The sequence below is a fragment of the Rhamphochromis longiceps genome, linkage group LG11 (genome assembly GCF_057381845.1).
Source record: "Rhamphochromis longiceps isolate RC_006_pf linkage group LG11, R_longiceps_female_GT1.1, whole genome shotgun sequence".
Lineage (NCBI taxonomy): Eukaryota > Metazoa > Chordata > Actinopteri > Cichliformes > Cichlidae > Rhamphochromis > Rhamphochromis longiceps.
Window position 1 is genome coordinate 13731651 of NC_140567.1, and position 25219 is coordinate 13756869.

Consider the following 25219-nt stretch of genomic DNA (forward strand, 5'->3'; position numbering starts at 1 on the left):
ATATATTCAAACAAATATATACATCACTAATCATACTTTGATTGAAGATGATTAAAAGAAGTGTTTTAATCCAGCAAAACGCAAATGAGTTCCTGGTGTTGTGATGTAGTTGTGATTATTCAATAAGATTTCGAAAAGGAGTAGCTGCCCAAAGTTTTTGCTCAATGATTGTTTAAAGTTTTTTTTTTTTAAAATAGAAAAATCTTCGTGAACCTGTATGCAAATAGACAACTTCACGGCAAAATATGCAAAGATGGAAGAAAAAAAACCCCACACACACACACACTGTCAAATGCAGTGAGATCTCAATAAAAACTACAATACGCGAGAGTGCAGAGGTTATACAGAACCATAATGAGAAACATGGCACACTGACACAAAGAGCTGAAAGTTACAGTGTCAACGGAGCTTTATCCACCCGCCATATTGCGCGGCACAGACTGAACAGTGAAGCTGCATGAAGTGCACCTCTCATTACTTCTTCTGTGCAAACACATTGCTGCTACTAAGAGGAGAGGTTATTAACCACTTCCAGCATGAAGGGTAAGTAATGAAGGCAATACCTGTGGGAGATCTTCAGTGTACTGTGATCCAACAATGAATTGGCCTACTGTAAAGCTTTGATTACACTGGTTTGCATCTATGAGTCCGCTGTGGTCCCATTGGGTGTGGGCAATTTAAATTTCGTCATCAGATGGTGAGTGTGCGGGTCCTGCCTGTTTTTTTCCTCCACCCCGTACGGACTTGTCTGTGGAGCATTAGCATTACATATGCTCATATGCACCTCAGGCAGTAGGCTGCAGGCGGACTTCAAAGGAGTATAACAGGAATTAGTACTTGGTCGTCAGGTCTCCAGCCTAATAGGATATAATCAAGGCTTAACTAGTTAACATAGGTGTAATACTGTTAGCTAAACAACTAAAGGTTTCGGATTATATGAATGTAGCCTCTCAATCATGTAGGTCATAGTAGTATTGAGGGCTTGTTGGTTTGTGACAACCCTCACCTCCCATCCAAGATGCTTCTTCAGTTCTAAATCCTGGGAGGTGGTCCTGAAGGTCGTATAAACCAATCTTAATTATGCGAGTCATTACATGACCGAAGGTGTGAAACAAGGCACTGGTGATTATCATCACAGGGGCCATGGTCTGAAATGCTTGTGAGAAATTGCCTTGGAAATTGCCATCAAATGAGCTCTTCAGGTCACATGACTCTAGGTGTGAGTGGGGGCTAAATCGCCTGGGAGGAGCTCTCAAGGCCGCACTGTAGGTGGTATCGCGGGCCGCTACGTCTTTTGTACAATGGTCGTTCAAAGTCAATGTAGATGGCCTACTTTACTCCTCTTTCAAAGCGTCAAGTCTTCTCAGTCCAAAATGTGAAAATGAGCATCATCAAAAGAATGTCCTTTCTCCTTTAAGTGCAAATGTACAGCAGTGTCGTCCTCCTGAGCTGCTGCTTTTATGTAACATAGGAGCTAGCTCTCCCGAAGAAAAGCTTGCTACTAGATGAAACATTTTTCACCAAAAAGAAGTCCAGTTGCTTTCATTTCAAGCCCTCAAGAGTATCAAATGATAACATTTACTTGGTTCTTTTACTCTTTTTCTACTACTAATAACTCTTTCAACCTGTTTTTCAATCGGGACAGTATGCTAATATGACACATTCAAAGTGTTTTTCTGTTTTTTGGAATATTTGGTACCCAAAGAGAAATTTTAGCCAGCACTAAGGGGAAAATACCACCTGCCAGTTTCAGTAATTTACTGAAGTAGAATAAACAGTTTTGTTTGCCTGGTCTAAAATATCTAGAAATGCACAGATTCACTGCCTTTACGGTGCGTGATTCGATCCCGCTCACTATCAAGTCAACCCCCAGATGATGAGTTGAGTCCGGTTAGCTGGTGGATTTGCAATACACCAGTGAAAACCCTGTGATAGTCGCTCTGTACTAAAATACCTCTGCTTTGTAATATTGCTGATATCACAACAAAAGAGTCGGGCCAATGCACATCATTAACATGCTATTTGAGTGCCTCTACTGCACAAAATGCCAAGAGAATAAGTGCCCGCAGTTCCACACATTTCTCTCAATACATTTTGTCAATGATGCAAGGAAAGCGTGTGTGCAAGGACACTGGAAGATAGGAGGGCTGGGGTTCAGTCAAGGTCATTTCTTTTTTCTTTTCCCATTTTTTCCTCTCTCTTTTTTTTTTTTTTAATCTGAGGCCGATTCTGCTGTGCGTGCTCAATTACTCTTTATCTCATTCCTCACTCATTTTGGTCACATTTGCTGCCACTGACTGTCCTGTAACTACAGCTCTATACTGGCACCTGTTGATGAAAGCATAGCATAGCATATACATGCGCGCGCGCACACACAGACACACGGGAAGGGAGGGGAAAAAAAAAAAAAAAAGAGTCACGTAGCTGCCAATCCTGCCCATTGTTCATTTCGAGATAGATTCGAGGAGTAATTCTAATCTGAGGGGCCTCCAGCAGGCAATGAGTCAGTGTAAGATGATTTAGGTGTACACAGACACACACACAGATCACAAAAACACAAGGCACACACACCAATCTATCCACATATGCAGACCTTGGAAGCAAAATGTATTGAGGGTGGCTGATTTGAGGTGAAGAGAGTACACGCTTGTCAGCTCAGTCTGTGAAGGCCCAAATCTCCAGCTTTATCTCAGAGAGTATTGGTTAACTGATATGTATCAGAGTCTCATTATAATGGTCAGAGATAAGGCTGCATTGAAATAAAAGGTATAGGTCTGAAGCAAACACTGTAAAAGTCATCAAAAATTGATAAAAATGTTCAGATTTTGGACAGCGTTACCCATGTGCCTCTAGAGGACATGAGTCTACAGTATAACAGTGTGCGTCTGAATGAGTGTGTGTTGCTTCTGTCCACTTACAGAAAAAGAAAAAAAGAGCAAGGTACAGATTAATGGAGCACTGATTGAAAGTAGCGATGGAGCAATGTGATACTCATATCGCATATCGGTCTGACACAGACTCAAATGGCTGTATCGTGCATCTGTGACAGCTGGCTGATGCACGAGGCCAATCCATTCAGTTAATTTCCTTTATTCCATAGCTGTGTTCACACATACACTGCAGCTCTGAAATGTTCTTGACATTAGCTTGCAGAGCTATATGTGGAAAAAAAACTGCTCAATCTGGGCAACTACAACCACATCATAAGAAAATTTCCAAGCCTCTTTCTCAGTGAAGAATGCAGCTTATTAAGATCACTATCCGATTGGTTCATACACAAAGCATCACCAACTCAAGTGTGAGCAACTACCTCTGAGTCATTATCCAAGCTACTGCTCTGCAGCAAAGTTACTTTATTTGCAGAAACATTCAGCGTGGTTAAAAATCTTTGATACAGGCAGATGGCCTGGGTATCAGTGAGTAGCGCTGCCTATTGTTTGTCTGTACAATAGCAGCAGACGTTACATTGACAGAATTCGTTTTTTAATTCAATACGCATTTGTGACCTGATATGACTCAGATACTCTGTTATAACACAGTAGTACCACATAAATGTCTCCAGGAGTAAGTTACAATGTCTGATTCATTCTTCAACAAAACTCTGTTGTTCTGCTGCTTCTACAGTTGGTCGAGGTCACCCGCCCCAGCATCAGCACAGATGAAACACTAACAATTGCTACAGGGGCGACGAGACAGAGAGAAAAGGGTGGCCTGACTGGTCGCGCGTGTGTGTAGACGTTTCAAGCTTGAGTGTGAGACCAAAATGATCAAATGTACAGGCATTAAATCCGCTTTTCAATTTTATTTCTAAATGTGTAGTAGCATAAGTGCGTAGCATAAACTTTCTGTCAGCTTGGAGAGCGGAGATGGGAGCGCTGTGTAGCTACAGAATTGTCTGCTTTATGATGTGCTGTTGCCGTTTAAAAGGTTGAAAGCACGGAGAACATGAATGAATCCCATTTCCATCTCCGTTTTTGAATTTTGTTCCATACTGACAGAAAACCTGAAGCCTGTCACCTTTTACAGCTGGATCAAAATCCCCACTGAGCAGAGTTCTATTGTAGCTCTGTAAATTTCCCAGAGTTCACGGCAAGACGCTACTCGCTGAAGCCCTTGTTAAGTTAAAGCGAATGACAGATGGAAAATCCAGCGCTTCCAGTGTTTATAACACAACAAGCCATCACCGACACACACACACCGACACACAGAGAGAGAGAGAGAGTGAGCTGCTCCTGACACTAACAACCTTAAGCAACCATTGGCGCTTGCATATGCCGCTGAATTTTTGACTATTGCTCGTTAGCAGCTGAAGCCTCACAGACCAGGATTTCTCCCTTTCCTCTGTTCTCGGGACCACCTCACGTTCCTCCCACCCCTCAGTCTGATGCAGTGGGGGTTTTTTGTGCTAACAAGGAGAGAGTAACAATAAGGTGTGATAGGGGAAGGGCAGAAGTCAGAGGGCATGACACTCTTTGATAACAATGCTGACAGAAAGCAGCAGGGGAAAGGAAAACATGTGCGGATAAAGACCAAATCAAAACCCGTGCACGTTCGCACCGCCCACCTGTAACGCCAGAAGCTAGAGCACTCCATCCTTGGACTGCGCATCAACCCTTGGCACTGACAGGGTAGGACACCCAGCACCTAGTTAGCTTAGTTAGAAGTCAGCATTGACCTTAACATGACGCCGGAGGATATCTTACGCAAACTTTCAAGAAAACAGACATTCAGTTCGTTCTTGATACAAGTTTACTGTGACATCATCTCAGAAAATCAGTTACAAGAAGCCAAAAAACAAAAAATATAAATATGAATAATAATTATAATTATAATAACAACCTTGAATTTACTTTATTTAGTCAAATTTAGTGCCCTCTTTTCATTTCAGCACACAGTGATTCCATTGTGAACTTATTGGCATGTTAGATTCACTCATAATTTGTACCCTCTGCTGTCACTTCAGTCTGCGGCTGTCACCGTGTGCGTGTGAAGGGGCGGAACAAGGCAGCAAGCGCGGCAACAGAAGAGAGACGGGGAGAAAAAGACGAGAGCGTTACTTGAGTTGATGACAGCCTGTTAGCATGCAAACAAAGGCGTCCCAGCAAGCGGTAATTCTTCTAAAACCAAACACGGCATGCACCAACTGACTCCACATCACGGGCAAAGCCGGTCCTAGAACGGCGGCAACGCTGCAGATGAGTTAAAGCTAAATCAGCCAGCAACACAGGACCTGTGTCACCCCTTCAGCTCTGAGGGAGATGAGCACCCCCAGGTGTCTGGTCACAATCTCTTCCCCCGACCCCACCTCCATGCTGTTAGATAAGCTAACATACGTGGCGCGATAAGGGTCAATTTTAATGAGATTTCCACAGAAATCTACAAAGTAGTTCCCCCCAAAATTCAAAGACTTTCTGTTCACCCTTGTAAAATTTTAAAAACAAATTAGTTTGATGCAATATCTGATATAACATTTGGCTCACACGTCAGTCATGCCAAAATAAATTAATGACAAACAACAACACCTTTTGTCCTGCCAAAAACAATATACGTTTTCCACGGAAATGTTTCAAGTCAGTGTTTTCACAGCCATCTGGTATATCAACTCAAGAACACTGTGTTAATTAAAAACTTAATCATCCAAATTTGCAATTCATAATGTCACGCACCAGAATTTAAATGACAAAGCAGCTCTTATCTACAGTGGAGTTTCAAAATTTCACAATAAGCAAATACCACAGCTCCCATGTTGCTGAAGATTTCTTAATATCATCTTGTCATAAATTGAGCGGCCGCAGTCACCGGAGACACCATCATTTTACGGTTTTACTTGCGCTCGGTGCTTAACGGGTATTTATTTCACACTCTGTCGTGATGTGATAAGTGTGCGCGTGTTTTTACAGCTGCAGGAGAAGATCGATGGAACAAACAGAAAGCAGGCACACTGCTTTTAGTTACCTTCATCAAAGTCAGCATCATCCTCTGTGTGCTGGGGGAAAGGGAAGCAGTTGGTGATCTCAAGTCGGTCGTCGACTACCAGGCCCAGCAGGACGCCCTGAACCACCTCACTGCCCTGGCCCTCTTCTTGGTAGTGCTTGATAATCTTCAGCACCACCTGTGAAAAGGGAAAAAAAGAGCAACATTAGTGCTGCAGTAGAAAAGGAGGCAGAAAGGGAGGTTGATGATTCTTTATCCTGCTTTCAGTGGCATTTACTGAAAATTGATTTCATTTTCTGAATTGATAATATTTTATCCATCTTGTCGTTTATAGCATTTATGTAATTTCTTGCTATTGTTTGATTTATGGTACCAAATACAGTTGTCTCCCTGCTCGCCATGTTGATTTGAGCTCATTAGTGTGAGTTGAGGATTTTCTGTGTGAGATGCTGTTTAAAAGTCACATGGATGTCTTCCTCTGTTCTTTGGCACATTATTTTTTAATCACAGTACAAACACACTGAACAATTTTCTTATTTTCAAATAGAGAATAATGTCTAACCTCTAGTGTACAGAAAAGTGGTTTGATTTAGTAAAAGAATGCAAATAAAGACACATGATAAAGGCCTGTGATTTACGCCTAGGAAATGTGAAAATAGGAACTTCCAGTTAAAGAATTTATGTTGTTATGATTGTAACGTGTAGTTAATATACTTTAGGTTGATTGTACAACTCTAGTCACTTTGTGGCTGAGAATATTGTCCCAGCAGAGCACATATGACACATTTCTCATCAGTTCCCCACCAAGAACAACCAACACAAGGCTTCTGATTTCACCAACACCCAAAGTGATATCAAGAGAAAAACCAAACAAAAACCACCCAAAAACAATGAGACTTCATGCATCACTAGAGTTTTCTCTGCTTATATACACAAACTAAAGTGTTAGCATTACTCATTACGCAAAAGAATTACAACAACGTAAATATGAATAGTAACCCGAGGTTTAACAGCTCTGAAACAGACACCAAATTTGTGCTGTAAATGTCCACGGTCTTGTGTTTTTTCCTTGGAAAAGGTTAAAAACAGGTGCAGCAGTGTTTAGCATGAAGCATGCTAATCTGCAAATTAGTCATATGCTCATGTTACCAATTCTCCATAGTTCTCCATGTGAAACTGCTGCACCTGGCTAGCACGCTAATCGTGCTTATTGTTTTCAAAATTCAATACATTAAGAGTGAGCAGGAAACACTTCAGTATTAAAGCAATCATTTTTACTCTTCGTGATTTTTATTATGCACATTTTGCTGTGGACACTCCAAACACACACTAAACGATAACACCGAAGATAAATCCTGCTCTATAATGAGTGTCACACATACATCCAGACAGCTGTGTGCACCCTGCAGCTCAAAGAATAATGATCTAAGGCCTGTATTCAGTTGTGATGGATCACAAGGATGAAATGGATGTGTAGATGTGACATAAATAATATCACACTGCTCTGGAAACAGTTCCAATTTTTTAGTAGAAACAAGCGGTTGTCGTCTGCTTGTGTAACTTTCGAGGTGCTGATGCTTGATATGGTTAAGCCCCCCGTAGCTATTACACACTTTCCCTCTGGAAAAACTATTACAAGTTGAAAAATCATGTTGTTGCACTGACAGGTGCACAGCTCAGGTTCAATACAGTTTTAACTGGGTGGTGACGGGCACAGCTACTCGTTATCAGCCCGGTCTGTAGTTCTCCTGATAGAGAGACAGAGAAGTCTACTTTTTTGGGAGTGGGATGAGGGGTGAATTTGCATGACATTGGCTCATTACTCTGGTAGGAGGAGCCTAAAACCCTGATCATATCAACAATTCATACTAATCCCCTAATGAAGCTACAATATTGCAAAACTGGGAGTTAAAAACAAAAAAATTAATACAGCAAAGCATCAGGAAATTCTGTGTGACAATGCATGATACTGACACAGGGACACTAAATACTGATATTTAATGTAAAAACTCAAAATACTCTGAGAGTACTATGAAAAAGAGGGCTATCTCATGCACCACTATCCTGAGATACTAGTAATAAGTGACGTATTTTGATATCAACAGGCTTTCTGGTGATTCCTAGCGAGATGTGAAATTGTGTAGTAAAACAGGTTTGGGGGGAAAAAATATAACTCCTCTAATACTAAAACTAGAACATTTCTAAACAAATTCTAGTAAATTTATAAGAGCTCTCCCAATAGACAGCTGAGCTTAGGTCTGTTGCCTCAGAGCAGTCTTCTTATTGTCCCTGCGCCTATGTGAGTTTCCTCTGGTGCTTTAGTCTCCTCCCACACTCCACAGATGTGCATGTTAAGTTAATTAATGATTCTAAATCCAATGTAACCCAATGATCAACTTGCAACCAGTCTAGGGACCCCCACATCACAACAAAAACACCACTTACTTTGGTAACAGATTGCATAATGAAGCATTCGGCACTCTTCACTGGCCACTAAGCTCTTACATAAAAACCACAAAATTGTCAAAAAATAACCATTGTTATGTTAGGAGAAATTCTGGGACAAGTTACTAAGGCAATCACTGACTGTGGTTGAGTGCTGGAGCCCGCTGTGGTAAGCACCACCTGCAGGCTCAAACACTGGTGCATCACTGATCTTGAGTGTGTACAAAAGGGCAGTTAGTATTCAGTGCAGCTTAGCAATTTACACTGGAGAGCGAAGAGGCGGCACACATAAAATTTTCAAGAAAAATGCCATCCTTGTACAGTGGGAGGGTATATTTGGACTCGTACTCCGATATCCCACATAATCGTGCTTCATCTGGACAGAGTGTCCATGCATCATCGTATGCATTTAATTTTTAATGCCAGATAAAAATGGGCCGATAGGACAAAGCCTCCGAATGATTCAGGAGTGGGTTTAAGCTCTAATGCTGTGATACTGACACCAAGGACGGCGGAGGAAAAACTATCGCACATGCACAATACAAACATGTGGCAGGCATACTGACAAGCAAAAAATAAATAAATAAAAAACTGAAAAGCAATGGCAGAGAGCAGAGAAGGTAAAGTGTCTAAATGAACAGGAACAGGACAAAAAGCTGAAAAGCGCTGTGTGGAGGGGGAGAGCATAAATCACGCTGATAACAGTGTGGGCAGGTCACAGCCAGAGGCATTAATAATACACACATACACATTCACACATAGGAGCAGGGTGGCAGTCCTAAAGCCATGCTCACAACAAAAGAGCCAACACCACCATAAGGGAGCCCTCGCTGGTCTCGGGCAGCTGCTCGTGCACGCGCAAACATACACATACACATGCGTGCTTGTCCGGGGAGATGATTTATTTCAATAGAGCGCTGGCTCTGTCATGCAACAAGTAAAAAGAGCTAGAGGCGGGAGAAGAAAAACCAAATGGGTTGGAGTGGAGAGAAAAACAAATCTCATTCCCTGCCTGCCTGCTTTGGCATTTTTGACTGAGAGGGCAGGAAGGTCTGAGCAATAGGTCGGTGAAGAGAGACACGGGTGGAAAGGGAGGGAGAAACAGCAAAATAACTGAGTGGGAGCGCGATGGAGGGGAGCAAGGTGGCGGAGCTGGGTAGCGAGGAAATGCAATAGTGCAAATGTGAAACGGAGAAACAGGTGGATGAAGGAACGGATGACAAAAAGAAAGCAGTGGGGCAGTAGGTGAGGTGTAGCAAAGAGAGCGAGGAAGAATAAGGAGGAATCCGGCAGGGGAGAGGAGGGCTACAGTCGAAGTCTCCAGGAACAGTGGCATTGGCTGCTTTACCCTGTCCCCGGTCCCCTTTGAGCTTTGGCTCCTTTTTCCACCAGCAAATAGCTTTTCTAGTCTCCCTCCATCATTGAGAGCAGATAGCAACGGATACACAATGCTTTCAGCTATCTAGCTCTTGGCGATCTGCTCATCGCACACTTAAACAGCATCTGTCTGGAAAAGGGAGGATGTGAGAGATGGACAGTCGGCCAAAAACAACTCCAACAAGGTCAAACAAATAGGGCTAAACACGATGGGGGTTTAAAAAAAAAAAGAAAGGAAAAAAAAAAAGGGGGGGGGGGGGGGGGGGGGGGGGAGAAATCCTGAATCCACAGAAATGCTTTAAAGACAGGAAGCAAAGAGGCATCTGCACTACAAGAAAAGGAAGGAAGGAAGCCTGGAGGTTTCAGTGGATTTGTAGTACTGGCTTCCTGGCGCTCAGTAAATGCCATCAGGTATTGTAAGCAAAGCCTGGAAAGCTTAACGTCTGTGCAAACCTGCATGCCCACAAAGACATGCCAACTCTCCCTCCAGTACCATCCCTCCCTACTACTCACGCTCTCTCAGACACACACACACACACACACACACACACAAACTCACGTATAATTTTATTGATCCAGTACACCGGCAGCTAACCCAGTGATCTCACCTCATGTGGAGAGGCCCAAGATTGATATGTGGACAGTGCATTATAAATCAACAAGCTTAAAATTGAATTGTGCAAAATCAATTGCGGTCTAAATCCCCTGTTGGCTGCCTTTAATTCTTATCATAAATCTTCTGCCTCGCTCACACAAAGGGGCTTATATTCCTGCCACAACGGGGCTCAAGTTATGAGAAAGTACAGCAAGAGAGACGATCGCGTAATGAGGTTTTGTTTTTTTACCCTTATTTTCTTTTTTGCGTTGCTGAAGTGTGAACGGACTCTAAACTCAACGCCGCCTGCAAAATATTTGACAGAGAAAATACTTTTGTGTGGCAGGAGTCGTCTGTTGGGTTAAGCCACGGATGAAGACCACGGCAGATTCCCACTTCATCTGCCAGCTTTCGCCTGCTGGCGTGGTGAGATCTTTCTCAAACATGTTTGATTTTGCTAGGCCAAGTCTGGCGTGTAATGTGAAGTAGTCCAAGACTGATGTATAGCAGCCACTGACTCTGGCAACAACCGATGGGAGCAGCTGTAGCAATGTGGGGAGACAAATAATCCAAAAAATGTACTAAAAGGAAAGTACAGAGGTCAGAGCAATACAGCTAATTTATAGTGAGGATATTTATGCATATCATGCGTCCTGTCTGCTGCACAGTCCATCAAGATAGCAGCCTGGTCTAAACCAGTGCACAGTTTCATGTTTGAGACACCTCATCTGAAACCATAATACACCTTAGTCATTTTTAATTAATTTTTTTAAATCTAATTTAAGATCAAAGTCTAGCCATTAATTTCCTTGACATGTAGTATTTTCATTGCTAGGAGAATAATCTGCCATGATTGAGGAATTCACAGCATATCCAGCAAAACATATGATTAACTGCTTATCCAGGGTTTCCCCACAGAGGTCCCGCCCCAATAATATCTGGCTATCTACCCATTTCACCTTTTTTTTTCCTGCCCAAAAGAATGACGCAATCCACTAGCAATTTCCTAACGAGCAATTTCCTCAGTCTTATTTTGAAAGTTCGGTTGCTAAACAGCTACTCCCCTTCCCATCTTGTGTTTCCTTCCTGGCATACTCACCAGTCGCTCTCATGGCTCTCAGAGTCTCTCATCCCACGGTCAGACTGAGTCCAGCTTTGCCATCTTGGACTGCCGCTGGCAACAATAGTCCTTGTTCTGCTCTGAGGATCTGCTGCGAGCTGGAGGGCCACTCTAACCAGAACCTGCAGCCGGTTTAGGACTGGTTCATGTGCTGCTCCATCAAGGCTGCGGAGCAGAACAGGGACCACCGTAGCCAGCTGCTCCCCAGGATGGTTTAGCTGGCATCCAACAGTGGGGTAAGAGACTCATTGGAGAGGCAGCTAATTACTGGTCTGTTAGTTATTTGTCACAAAGGGATCCTGCAACTAATTAGCAGTGGATAAAGTTTATATTATAATATTTACTATATTAGGTATAGATGTGCCTCCTTTCACACACACACCCATGTGTGCACAGCCACCTACTACCACAAACGGGAGTATCACTGTTATCTATTACTATTTTATTGATATTAGCCTCCCTGTTTAGGGTTTTATTCATATTTCAAACTCATCCTTTTCTCTCCCTTCGCACATCTAAAGCACTCGGTGGTGAAACATGGCTGGACTAATGTTTTTTAAAGATGTGACTGAACAACAAGCAGTAGCCACCGTGACCAACAGTGCTCGGCAAAAGGCTGCACTCCTCCAACCTCTCAGCAAGGTAACCAACTCAACTGTGGAACAGTGAGCTGCTTGAAATCTGATTATTGTTGACCGAGTCTTCTTTTTTTTACTTCACATTTCAACAATGCAAGTTTGTTTGACCTGAGCAGCCGCACTGGATGCAGTCGTGCTTTATTTTTGCTCAAGTACCTGCTCAGCGAGTGCTTCAGCGAGTGTATCAAGGAACTCTGAATGTCAAATTAAAATAAATAGCATGTAAACATGACGTATAGCTTCTGTGCTATGTAGAAGAATATATGTAAAGCTATGATTCTGCATTGGATAGCAAGTCATCTCCTGTGTGCATGGCAGCAGATCTGTACTACATTATTATATGACACCTCCCTGTCAAGCACAGGCTCAAGAACCTGAGGCTTATCTAAAAACCCCAGGGGGGCAGAAGGGACTGTTCTTGCTGAGAGTGGAAAATGACTGTTACATGAAATGTTAAGATTAAACTTACTTTGTTTTTTCCCTTCCTTTCAAGTCAGTGAGACCGTCAAATCATGGTGCCAAAATATCCTGCACAAAGCACTCTGACTTTTCCTTAATTCGTGGTACAAGAATAAGACGCGTGTCTGACGTGCATCGAGGCTTCTTCTCAACAGAGGCAATTGTGTGATCTCAGTAGGTGTTTAATGGAACCCACTGCAGTGCTGCTCTCCACTTCTGTGGCAACATCAATGACTGAAACCTCTTCAAAAGCAAGGAAACAATTCAGTTCTACTACACAACAGCAGTGATGCTGTCTACGGGCAAGCCTCCAGCTAAACCTCTGACAGGCGTGTCATGACGCAACACGACAGCAACAGCTGCATCTCAATGCATTCAGGTGAAGCGCATTTCATAACGCCACCTGAAATAGACACCCTTCCTTCAGCAGTCTCCATTCAAATGAGGCTGCACACTAAGCTCTTCTTGACTGTTTTTAATTTAAGTGTTGCGATTTCACTGGGGAAAAAAAGAAGGAAAAAAAAGAGCTGCTTTGTGTCCAGTGCCACTCAGGGCAGGAGGGAGGGAGAACGTCAGCGAAGCAAGTTTGTCCTCTGCTGTTTCTGCAGAGGTACTACAGGACAGGAAAGGGGCCATGGATTGTTTCAAGTCCAGTTTGAACATGTTCCACTATTTACCTGTTAATGAACAGTCGCAAGAGCTTACTAACAAGTCAGCGAGGAAGTAAATTTTGTGTCCAAAGTACACACAATAGCCACACAAACCAGCACACTGTTACAATACATGTGCCCAAGAACCCTAGGTCTGAACAAATCTGAAACAAAGGCCTCTCTAGCTGTGTATGTTACGGGAGACAATAGTATCACCAGGTCCCAACAGGAAAGGCAGAACAGTAACTTGTTAGTTTTTGTGCTGCAGAGGCAGAATAGTGGGAAAATGAATTTATTTACTGTGTTTTGTTAACCTAGCCACAAGAGATTTAACATCATCTAAAGCAAATTCTGCTTCAGAAGACTCACTTAACAAGGGCCTAATTTAATCAAGACAATAGGATCTGTTGGAAGGCACACAGGCCTTCTGTGGGTCTATAACAAAGGTCAGATTTGCCAGTGAAGGTACTGTTGTCTGCCACAATGAACACAGCTAACAAATGCAACCTCTAAAACACTTTACATCGTAAAAAAAAAAAAAAAATCAGCACCGGCAATAACACAATTCTGATACTCGGGGAAGTCCTGGTGCAAAAAACAAACACCCCTTTCGTTTAATGAAACCTACACACCGGCTAACAAAAAGACGATTGTTATTAGCATGTTATTAGTCTGCTAGTAAGTTTGGAATCTCTAAACAGAATTTTTTTTTCATATGTTTACCAAAAACTGAATAACAAGGCTCCATGCACGTTTTATCCCTTTAAACAGAACCAGAAAGGGCCTTGTACTATCTCTCCGCCATGATGATGCTCACACTGTAACGCACACATCTGCTAACAACCGTTTTCTCTGCCGCTCGTTAGAAGCTGGTAACACAGACCCACACTAACACTTACCAGTCCCTCAATCTGGATCTGCTTTACGGGAGAGTCCAAAGTGCCGCCAGTAGAAGCCATCGCTGTGCTGGATACTGAGCTGGACTCCTTACGCGATGCCATCTATGTTGCGCTCCACGCGGAAAAAGGAAGGAAAGTGCTCGGCGACGGACGTTTCCGGTGATGATACGCCCGTTTTCCTGTCCGTGTAGAAACAAAGGCTGAGAATCCGATCTACTTCTCGTCTAGAAGTTCCAGTTGAAGTTGTTGGGGGTTTTTTTCATTTAGCGCATCGGAGTTGTAAAATAATACTTTTCTACAAGTGCCCTAACATGATATATGCTGACAACCGCCGCTACAAAATAAAATGAAGGAGCAATCCCCATACAGTTGTGGTCAGAAGTTCACATGCACTCATGATGTGCATGATCTACATGGTGCTTTGGGGCTTTTAACGCTGTCTTTGAACTGTTCTTTTTCTTTGATTGTACAGTCTACTAATGACTTTAAAGAAAAAAAACCCACATAGGCATAAACTCAGGGTCACAAACACACACACGTGTGTGTATGTATGTATATATATATATATATATATATATATATATGTACACACACACACACACACACACACACGTGTGTATATATATATATATATATATATATATATATATATATAGAGAGAGAGAGAGAGAGAGTTAGTTTAGAATGTTTTAGGGCGTTCAGGAACACCCATGAACCTTCAAAGCTTAAGCCCGCCATGAAATGGAAACTATCCAGTTTTACATCACCACGAAGTAAGAGGTTGTCAACTAAGAATCAAGTCCCTGCTCTAAAATCGGTGGAGAAGTAAAGGTGAGGTTTTCAATCCTAAAAACACTCTACCAGCTATCAAGCATGGTGGTGGTAGCAACATGATATGGAGCTATTTTGCTAGCACTGTTATATTGCATTGCACAAAGCAGATGTAATAGTGAATAAAGAGGACTAGTCAACAGCTAAATGGTTAGTAGCCATTTCAATAGGACAATCCCCAAAACACACCAAATCTGATTAAAAGATACAGCAATCTAACATTAAGGTTCTAGAAAGGCCTCCCCAAAGCCATTCCTGAGTTAAAATAAACTCTACCAATCCTGCAAAGAGGACTGGTCAAATATCCTTCCAAAATTATGCCAGAAGGTTGTTCAAAAGGTAGAGCTTGCTAACAGCTAGCTAACACACACACACACACACACACACACACACACACACACGCACGCTTGTGCATACAAGTTTGACACAGTGTACATTCAAGATAACCCCAAATACATTAAAACTTTTGAACCATTTTTTTAAGTCATTAAAGATGTTTACTATACAATTGTTCCAACCTTTTAATGATTTTCCTTACCAAGTATAAAACTATTAAAGGCCCTACATTTCCATGACATCTATGCCCACAATGTCATCTATGCTCACAACTGTAACATTTAGTATTTTTGATCCCAGTCTCTGGTTTTTGCATTTCAGTGCTTTCTTTACATGGTCAAGCAACAAGAAAAAACTGAAAGCAGAAATGAGCCTTTGAATTTAAGGTGAATCAATACTCTCCTGTTAGTAATCAAAGTACTTAAAACACTTTATTTCAAATCTTTACAGATGTATCACAACTAGAAGTTACCCAAAGACTAAAAAGGTGGGATAATGAACTTAACTGTAACAAGGACATTACCTAGTTATATAATGCAAAGAGGTGAATAAGCATAAACTTAAAAAGGTACAAAAAAGAAATTTACATGAAACTTAATCGACAAACTTCCTGAATTATACATCTGATACGTGATATTTAATGCCAGGTAAGATTGACCAATTTTTTTTAAAAAACAGATTAAACATTTTGTTTTTCAAAGAACAAGTGCAACAAGGAGAGGATGGGAAAGGTTACACTTCTGAGCAATAAAACAGTACCTTTGCAGAACATGGACAGTCATTACAGGATGTTTTATTGAAAAGTACACTGGGGGGCTTTATCTAAAATCTGCAATATTTCAGTTGAAACAGGGGCAATGATACAAAACTCAAGGAATAAGCAGACAATAGAAATTTAACTTAAAAGTTTACAAATTGGTGACTGAAAAATGTTGCTTTATAAATATTCTGTTAAACATTCTTCCTCGCTCCATTTGAACCAAGAATACTGCATGATTCAATCTGTAGTACAGTAAAATCTGTTATTTTAAAAAGTTTCCAACGCATTCGCGCCTAATCCCTCCCCCCTTTCCCCAGGGAAGAAGTAGGAGAAGGAAAAAAAAGAAGAGGGGGGGGGGGCATCAGGAAAACACAAAATAAAAAGGAAAATAGTTGAGAATCAAAAATGTATGCCTGTTGCAAGCAGTGTTTGTTGGTTCTTCCAATGTCTAAATAAGGTGGAATTTTGGTCCAGCTGTGGCGATGATGTCGCTGTAGGGCTCAGACTGGGTCACTTCGATGGCTTGCTGCTTCTTCAAGACGAGGAAACTGTAAAACTTGGCGGCTGCCTGCTTCCTGTTGTTGTTCCGGCACAAGTCCAGCAGACTAACAGACTGTGCACCAGTCTTAGCCATAACGCGCTATGAGACAAAAGCATTAAATAGATGTATGATCAAACATAACACAACTTTGAGATGATTCTCACTGTTGAGGTCAATTTGTGAGGAAAAGTTCTTAAAAGACTACCATGTTTCAAATTTAAATCCATACCATGGATTAAATCCATCCAAACCATGTTGCAAGTAAAGTACAAAGGTTAGTTGTTGTTTGTTTTTTTTAAAGCACTCTGTGAACTGCCCAAAGCCTTTTCATTATTACTTGCTAACAGGCTTAGTTATTTAAATTCCATTTTCAGAAATGTGTAAGCACCATAACAGCTTTCTTACCTGGAGACCATGCAGCATCTGTTGGGTTCTCTTGTTCCATCTCTTCTCTTCCTGATCTTGATCTCCACCCTGCCCTTCCTCTTCCTAAAGTACAAAAAAACAAACAAAAAAAAACAAAACAATGATTAGCATCAACTGGTCCAGACATGTATAGCCACACAGACAGAAAAACTACTTCTCTTGATTGGGAACTTTGGACAAATTGGCAACACTGTCAACTACAAATTCTCCAGTTTTGCATGTAAATAAATAAAAGAATAGGCTATTTCCACTCACCTCCTCTTCATCGCTTTCATCCTTCTTGTCTTTTTCCTTCTCCCCAAGAAGGTTGAGTTCAGGGACAAGGTCTGTGAGGTTGAGACTACTCTCCTCTGGGGGCAATTCCACCTGAGGCATGTCTAACCTCTGAGGCACGACTGAGCGGTCAGCCAACTGCTGCGGCTCCAAGGGAACCATCTAAAAAAGGAAAGAAAGCAGAAAACATCAAAATCAGAACCGAGTTAATACAAAATGCAGTAACCTGAAATGTTTTATTTCTACAACTGGACCCATTTTGATGTTTCAACAGATTCAAAACAACTTCATCTGTTGGAACCTTTCTATTAAATAACATTTAACACGAATGTGACCCTAACCAGGTGAAATCTTTAAGCCTGGTCTAGGAAAACACTGTTTAAGAACTGAAAATCTAACAAGAATCAGCTGTCCATTATATACATTTTAGATACAAACAACAGCACATTGTTATACGCAATGCAAAGGTAAACTAGACATCTGTAATTTTGCTGATTTTACAGCATAAATAATTTTTATTTATTTATTTAAAAAAAAAAAAAAGGAAATAGATATTCACAGGAAGGGTGCCGTCTTTGTCAAGAGCCTTGCGTTTGACTGCACGTGGGGTGGAGGGAGGGGGCATGACAGTTTCATCCAAGGCCGTTCTGCTGCCCTCCATTGCAGAGGCTGCCAGTATGCTGGGCTCCTCCATGATAGGCTGGTCTGAGGGACACAAAGAAAGAGATTAATTGAAAGTAATAACAACTGTCGAGGTGAACACCACCTTATTTGATGAAATATGGTCTCCCTTCTGAGGCTTTAACACAACTAATGACATGATCTCCTCTCGTCATTTCCAGCAGGACTTACCAGTAACATCTCTGTGCTGAGTTAAGACCTCGTCTCTAGGCACCTCTGGGTTCTCCAGTTCTTTGAGGAACTCATCCAGACTGTCTGCTTCGCCTCCCTTCCTCCTCTTCCTCAGCTCATCTGGCACCAGAGGTGTCAGGCAACGTGTGAACATCTGGTATCAGATATGTAAAAGTTAAAAAAAAAAAAAAAAACAACTTGTGAGAGGGGCGGGTGTTACTTTTTTTTTTTTTTTTTTTACACATTTAAAAACCACTATATGACAAGTTGGTATTAAAACAAAAATGCAGAACTGTTGGGGAGGACTCATGTGAGACAAAAGGAAATTGTCCTAAATTATGCATCGACACATTTTCTATTTAGTATTCAGAAGCAGTAACGTCAGTGTTAAAGGACAGGGAAAGAGGCAAAAACAATCACTTCCTCCACCTCCTGCTCCTTCAATGCTCTCATTGTAAATCCCACAATCTGAACAGAATGCCAATGAAAAAATACTATGTTATAAATCTACTCCATCTCCTCTCCCTTTCCATTACACAGCAACTGAGGCTGACCTACTTGGAGAATTGGACTGCTGTTGTGAAAGCGGTGATAAGCACGCCAAAGTGCTAATATTCCTTAGCAGTGATTTCAGACAGGCAGCTGAAAGTCTGTGTTAGTTCTCAATGTGTGTGCGCATTTACCCACAAATACATGAATATTTATCACAAGCATTTGTTACCTTGAGCAGCCTGGCATTCCAGAGGGGCTGAGCAGGCAGAGAGAAGAGCTTCTCCACTCCTCCAGTTTCCTTCCACATCATAAGCTTCTTAGTGGGAGGGGCAAGGTCCAGGGTGGTGACAATATCTGAGTAGTCAGACAGTTGGGCTCTGATGGTCTTGCTGTCCAACTCCTTCACGCTGTCCACAATCAGTTTCCTTTTGCGCTTGGCCTTGGTCTCTTTAACTGAAAAGAAACAAGAAAAAAAAAAAAAGTTCACAATGGTTATTTCACCATAACTACCCTACAACTAAAATTACAATTTTAACCTCCTAGGACCTGGCGTCCACATATGTGGACATCACATTTTGGGTTATTTAGACCAAAATACTCAATTTTGCTCTACAAGCACCTGATATCCACTTACGAGGACATTATACTGCTGCTGTTCTATCAAAATTTTAAACAAATATCCTCATATGTGGCTCTCATTTTTCTTAGAAACAAAAATTAAGTTAAAAAAAAAAATAAAAAAAAAAAATCTGGTAATTCTTTGTTTTTACATTCATCGAGTCCCAATATGCCCAAATATCAAAGAGAAATTAAAAATGCATGCGATGGAAGAGTTCGGGTCTTAGGAGATTAAATTATTACGATAAGTGCTTAATGATGTTAAAGCTGTGTCTACAGAGAAGTTAGTAGTTTTTTCCCCTATGTTACACCAAGCAAACATGGTTCTGTTGTAATCACTCCAGCTGTATACACAAATGGCACATTTAATTCATTTGTACTATATGCCCGTAAATACAGCCTGCACTGTATTTTCATGCTTCCACTCTATATAGCCCATTATTACCCAGAGAGTAAGAATGTATTACACTAAGCATGTTTATTGGAAGTGAGGACATTATCTTCCTATCAAACCTGTGTACACCTGCAACTATGTGGCTTATCCTGCAAAATATAGACAAGTAAAACTAAAAGTTAATTGCTCTGAGCAAATTATATATCAATATTACAGAAATTTAAGCCTTTCTTCAGTCCTATTAATTTGCAGCACTGCCTTCAAATTTCTCAGTACAACTAGAGACATTAAATAGAAAAGCTATCACAGCACTAAAGAAAAAGTGTAATGTTATTAACTTTATCTGTAGTTGGTTTTAATTTTGTGGCTACTTGGTGCTTATTGCCATAAACTAATCACTTTTAAGCATTTAAAATTGCAGAGCGAGTGTGTTTATGCAGCATTGACTATAGAGGCCCCCCCTTTTTTTTTTTATGGACCGCAATTAAAAAAAAAAGAAGAGTAAAACTGCAATGCTACAAAAGAATAATAAATAAAGAATTCAATTCAATTTTTTCTCCTCTTTAATGCAGCCTTTCATCTCAACAAAAGAGCGGGGACTTACCAGTGATATCAATGGGCTCCAGGGCAAAGGCCTCCTCCTCATTGTGAACCAGAGTGGTCTGTTCTGTCTGGTCAGCCATGGCAGGCAGGGGCTCTGGTGGACCTGAGTCTGGGCTGTCTGGGCCCGCTGGACACACGCATCAAAAGAGGCAATATGGTCACTTATAACAGCACACAACTGAGGAGTTTTATCACCATAGTTTCTACAATTTTGTTTACTTACGTGACTGGAGGTTGTCAAAGTCATCCTCATCATCACCATGATCTGGAGGCATCATGACACTTTCTGTAATAGCTGGAGGATCGTCAAAGATACCGCCGCCGTCTTCAGAGCTCAGCAGTTTGTCAACTAAGAAATAATACATTTAGCTTTATCATGTTATCATATCTCACAGAACAAGAATTGTTTGCCAAGTATGAGAATGATGTGGCAGTGATGATGATGCGGTCACCAGATCCCAATGTGTAAACAAATATGCTTCTCACCCAGCATCCCCCCATCACTGTTGCCCATGGAGCCGTCCCCAAAGTCATCATACTCCATGTGGTTGGATTTGTCAGGAAGATTAGCTGGACCAGGTTCAGCCTCAAGCAACAGGTTAGAAGCCGTCGCACCATGTATTATATCCTCCTCAAATGTGCTGGCATCACGCATCATCTCTCGGTCGTCCATGCCAAAGTCAGCTGAGGAGTACAGCAGATATTATTATAAAATATACACCACATTTCTCGTTACACAGAAATGAATTAAACATTTCAAACCCCAATGGATAACAAAGACATAATTAGTAAATCTAAATTTGCCAAGTGTGGTGACCATTACCATGGTTGGGTTGTGCGATGTGTGTGTGTACACATGAGGACATAAATAATGACCTACCAAAGTCATTGTCTTGCAAGAGGCTCAGGTTGCCAACATCTTCCCTCATGGTGATCTCCTCTACTCTGCTCTGGTTCAGGGTGAACTGCTGAGCAACATCTATGTCACTATTTGAAGGAGAAAGCAAACAAAGGTATTAGAGATGAGTCAAACAGTTGCCTATGACGTTATTATAAAGCCTCCATGTCAGCCCATCACTGAAACTCAATATACTTGTTGTTAATTGCAGTATTTATTTATTCATTTATTTACAATACAACTTGCAGAACTACATTTTTCTATGTAGTATACAGACTTCCATTAGCTACAATAGCCCATGTTGGTCTTTGTCACCACTGTTTGAATCACCAAATAGCTGCTCTTATTTACAAAGTTTTCATCTTTCTGTTATTGAACAATCTGTGTAATGATGGCAATTGTGCAATGAGATGGGCTTCACTGACAATAAAAATGGTTGATGAAAGCAAAAATTGGGGGCATGCGTTGCTGTCATACTTAACACCAAGGACTGAAAACACAGACCTTACACTGCATCCTATAATTGACAAAAGTATTTGGTAGAAATTACAAAATAAGAGTCGTTTACATAGTTGACTTACTCCAGATCTGGAAGTGGCTGGTCAAAATCATGGAATTCTTCAGGTAAGGTGATAGCATTGTACGCTGCCTCTCTGTTTTCCTCAGGTAGATCCACTACACCTGAACACAGACAAGCAGCAACGTAGTTTTAAACACACAACTTTGTATGTGGTTCTTATTTATGAGGTGTAGCACAATGGATCAAAGTCAGTACCACAGCAATGGGCTGGAAAATGTTTTTATTTATTTGGGGAAAACGGATCAAAACTTCAAGAAACATAAAAAAGACCTTACCTGGTCTAAAAGCCATTTTGATCTTGATGAAAGCTTCATTACAGTCAGCAAGCAGATACTTGGCCTTCCTGTGGTAAATTCTCACCACCCCAAGGAGCAAGTGGCCTGATGTACGCAATGCCATCTTCACCTAAAAAACAAAAGTGCCCAAAATGCTCAAAGAAAATAAATTTTTACAGGGTTATTTGTCCTGTTTTAGTATTTCACCAGCTCAAGATCAAAACAAGCATAGAAAGTGGACTGAAAAGTCTACAGTAGAACCACCAGAATACCTGAGACTATTTTTGTTGTGTTACCTTGGGTGAGATGATGCTCTCCACACTGCTCTCGAGGTTGCATTCAAACACATGGGCCTTGGTCAGCTTTTTGTCCCAATGGGCCGCCAGCCAGATCTTGGCCAGCGGCCCACGTTTGCTGAGGACAAAGTGGGCGTAGAACATTGCCCTGCTTCTCCTGGGTCACACGCTCACCCCTGTGGTATAATTTACCTGTAAACATAATAAAGTAGTAAAAAAAAAAAAAAAAGTCAAGACAAAAGCATTACCATCCCTTAGGATTTGTGGAAAAACAATGCATCTTTTGCCCTACTTCAACAATACAATCCTCAACACTTTTGACTGTTCTTAATGTGGGATTAAGAGTCAAATCTACTTTTTGAAAAAGTCGAAGAAAACACCACTGGATAGTTGCACACGATTATTACTTAGTAATACGCTGCAACTATCATTTGGTCAGAAATATGCTGAATATTTAAGCCAAAATAAAACCTATTGCTTAATTACATATAACCTTGATGTTCCAACAAAACAAGCCATTACAAATAAAACGGATGGACACTCATGCAGATTGTGGAATAGAGATCCAACATTTAACCAGGCCACCAAGCCGGAGTTGGGCAACAAGTCGCATGAGTCGTTAAGACACTACCCCATATTTTAAATAATAATGCCATCAGAATGCTTCTATTTAATAAACAGCGGTCTATTGTATCTCAAATTAACATTTTGAGACAACTTCGAAAGCCGCCGCTCATATTAAGCAGGGGGCTTGCTAGCTGGATTTACCGAGGCTACTTCATACTTCATCCAATTGAGCTCCCTCGAAACACTTCGTATACTTTTTTTTCTTACAAATAAATTAAAGTTATGAAACTTTAATTGTTACTTACTGCTGGTAAGATACTAACTACACATAGAAAGTGAGATTCGAACGTTATCAAAACATGCGCCGTGACTTCATTCAAGTTCCGCCTATTTCCCACTCTCCGAGGCAAACACTGTAAATGCACATGTCTATCTGTGGAAAGTCGCACTTTGGCGGCGCTTAACTTCAATAATACGACAACGTTTTACATTTCCAAAATGCAATAATTAACTAGAAAAGCCCCACGCGTCTTTGAACACGCACTTCAGACAGTTTAACACGTTAAAAGCGCCAAAGAGTGGTCTGCGCCAGCAAATAGCCGGCGCCATCAAGTGGGATGAACTAAATTAGCCAGCAGCTAACTACAAAAGAAGCAGTGAGCAGCTTCGCGGTGAAGCAGAAAATGTGGATCAAACTGAATTAACTTAATTTGAGCAAAACCACAAATTTTATAAAATGGCAAGAACACAAACGAAGCACGTGAGGGGGGGAAGTGAAGCGCACAGGAACAAGGCGCCCATACTTTTTCCCTCTACACTAGCACAATACTATCGCTAACTGCTGGCTAACGGCTTCTTTTACACTGAAGGCCGCAGTGAATAAACTCACACATGCATGCTTACTTCCTATTGTAAAATACACAAAACTGCGCCCAAATATTTCCGCTGCAAACACACTTACCGACAGTATCCCCTCTTGAGCGAAACCCCAATGATTAAGTTATTTCTCCCAGCAAATTCTTCCCTGTTGTACTCATTAAAACAGCCAAGATGGCGCCAGTCGCCTTCCTCCCGCTCACCGCTGTCCTTTTAAAATCGACAGGATGTTTACAGTCAAAAATGGCGAAGGAGGAGTCTGCTAAGAAGGGTGATACTAACAGACAGCCTGCTGTGAACGGCAGCGGAGGATAGGAGGCGCTGTTGCACAGAGATCGCCAAGGTAATTTTAAATTCTGAAATATATATCGCGTATGTATTATTAAAATTTCAACAACAACAACAACAACCACAATAATACATATTAATAATCTTTTTTAGGACTTGCTAAGGCGACTGAGCTAATCAAGGTTATGTTAAAGACTATGTAAAGAGCAAAAAATGATCGGTTGTATTCACGTGGGATGGTAACACTCAAACAATGTCAATCCTTCTAACAGTATCCTTAGTGGGCAGTGAAGTGGTCATCCATGCAGTCCATAAACCATTTTAGACACAGAGATGAGGAACATGGCTAACAGACTGACTCATCTACAATCAAATTACAAAATGCACTAAGAGGATTTGTCTCATAGGCTACAGCATCTGTTGCATTACAACTGCTGCCAGCTGAGCATGTTTGTAATTTAGCAGCAGCAGCAAAGCTCTGTATCACTATATGAGGGAGATATCAGAGGAATTACTCTGTTAAATTCGTTGTTAAAGAACTGATTCATAACAATATTATTAGTCATCTTCAGTGAACATCAAATCCTAACAAGACAGTATGAAGTCACAAGGTCTGTTTATGCACCACAATCACATAATGCCGCCACATTCCTCGTGCATTCAGTCAATGTGATCTAGGCCAGATTACATTGGGGGCAAAAATACATAAAAAGTGAATATATTTCAAAACTGGATGGAGGTGTTTGAATGGATTACATCACTAATTTATGGGGACATCGTATGAAGTTTTAGAAAATGGTCTATGACCCATTTTAACACACTTTACTCCAGAGCCGCGTCTGGATCGCAACACAGTTTTGAGCTTCCATCTGTTAAACAAGATAATATTATCTAGATGATTGCTGTCTGCAGCTATGATGTGACGGATACGCCTTAATAGCTTTAGAGAAAGCAGCCACTTCTCTGTTGATGCTTTCCTGCTTTAGATGAGCTCCTACGTTTGATGTACAAGGTTTGAGTCAAAGCCTGAATGCATCTGATTATCTACATCTAAAAAACAGAAGTATATTATTATCTGCAAAGCTCTATTTAAGTTGAAAAAACCCCACTTAGGCTGTACTGCATTCTTATATGCAGAGATATGCAGAGACTTGCAGAAAAGGATGAAGCCTAAAAACAGCTGGAGATTTTTATCT

The 25219-nt window shown here is 41.1% G+C and overlaps 2 protein-coding genes across 2 annotated transcripts in view; both read right to left on the reverse strand.

Annotated features, from left to right (window-relative positions):
• LOC146658666 (eukaryotic translation initiation factor 3 subunit H) overlaps positions 1 to 14271 on the reverse strand; it is a 60764-nt gene extending 46493 nt beyond the window's left edge. The window contains exons 1-2 of the mRNA XM_085422384.1: positions 14118 to 14271; positions 5956 to 6112 (exon numbers count right to left, since the gene is read on the reverse strand). Of these exons, the coding sequence (XP_085278510.1) occupies positions 5956 to 6112; positions 14118 to 14219 (259 nt within the window). The 5' untranslated portion in view covers positions 14220 to 14271. The remainder of the gene's footprint in view (positions 1 to 5955; positions 6113 to 14117) is intronic.
• A 1422-nt stretch (positions 14272 to 15693) lies between these two features.
• Positions 15694 to 23974, reverse strand: LOC146658668 (double-strand-break repair protein rad21 homolog A-like). The gene is made up of 14 exons (XM_085422385.1): positions 23821 to 23974; positions 22293 to 22484; positions 21997 to 22126; positions 21723 to 21822; positions 21124 to 21230; positions 20730 to 20927; positions 20467 to 20592; positions 20245 to 20370; positions 18858 to 19081; positions 18137 to 18290; positions 17844 to 17989; positions 17268 to 17446; positions 16991 to 17072; positions 15694 to 16684 (listed from the first exon to the last, which is right to left on the reverse strand). The coding sequence occupies exons 2-14, from the start codon at positions 22434 to 22436 to the stop codon at positions 16493 to 16495; spliced, it is 1908 nt and encodes a 635-aa protein (XP_085278511.1). The 5' UTR covers positions 22437 to 22484; positions 23821 to 23974; the 3' UTR covers positions 15694 to 16492.
• Between the last annotated feature and the right edge of the window lie 1245 nt (positions 23975 to 25219).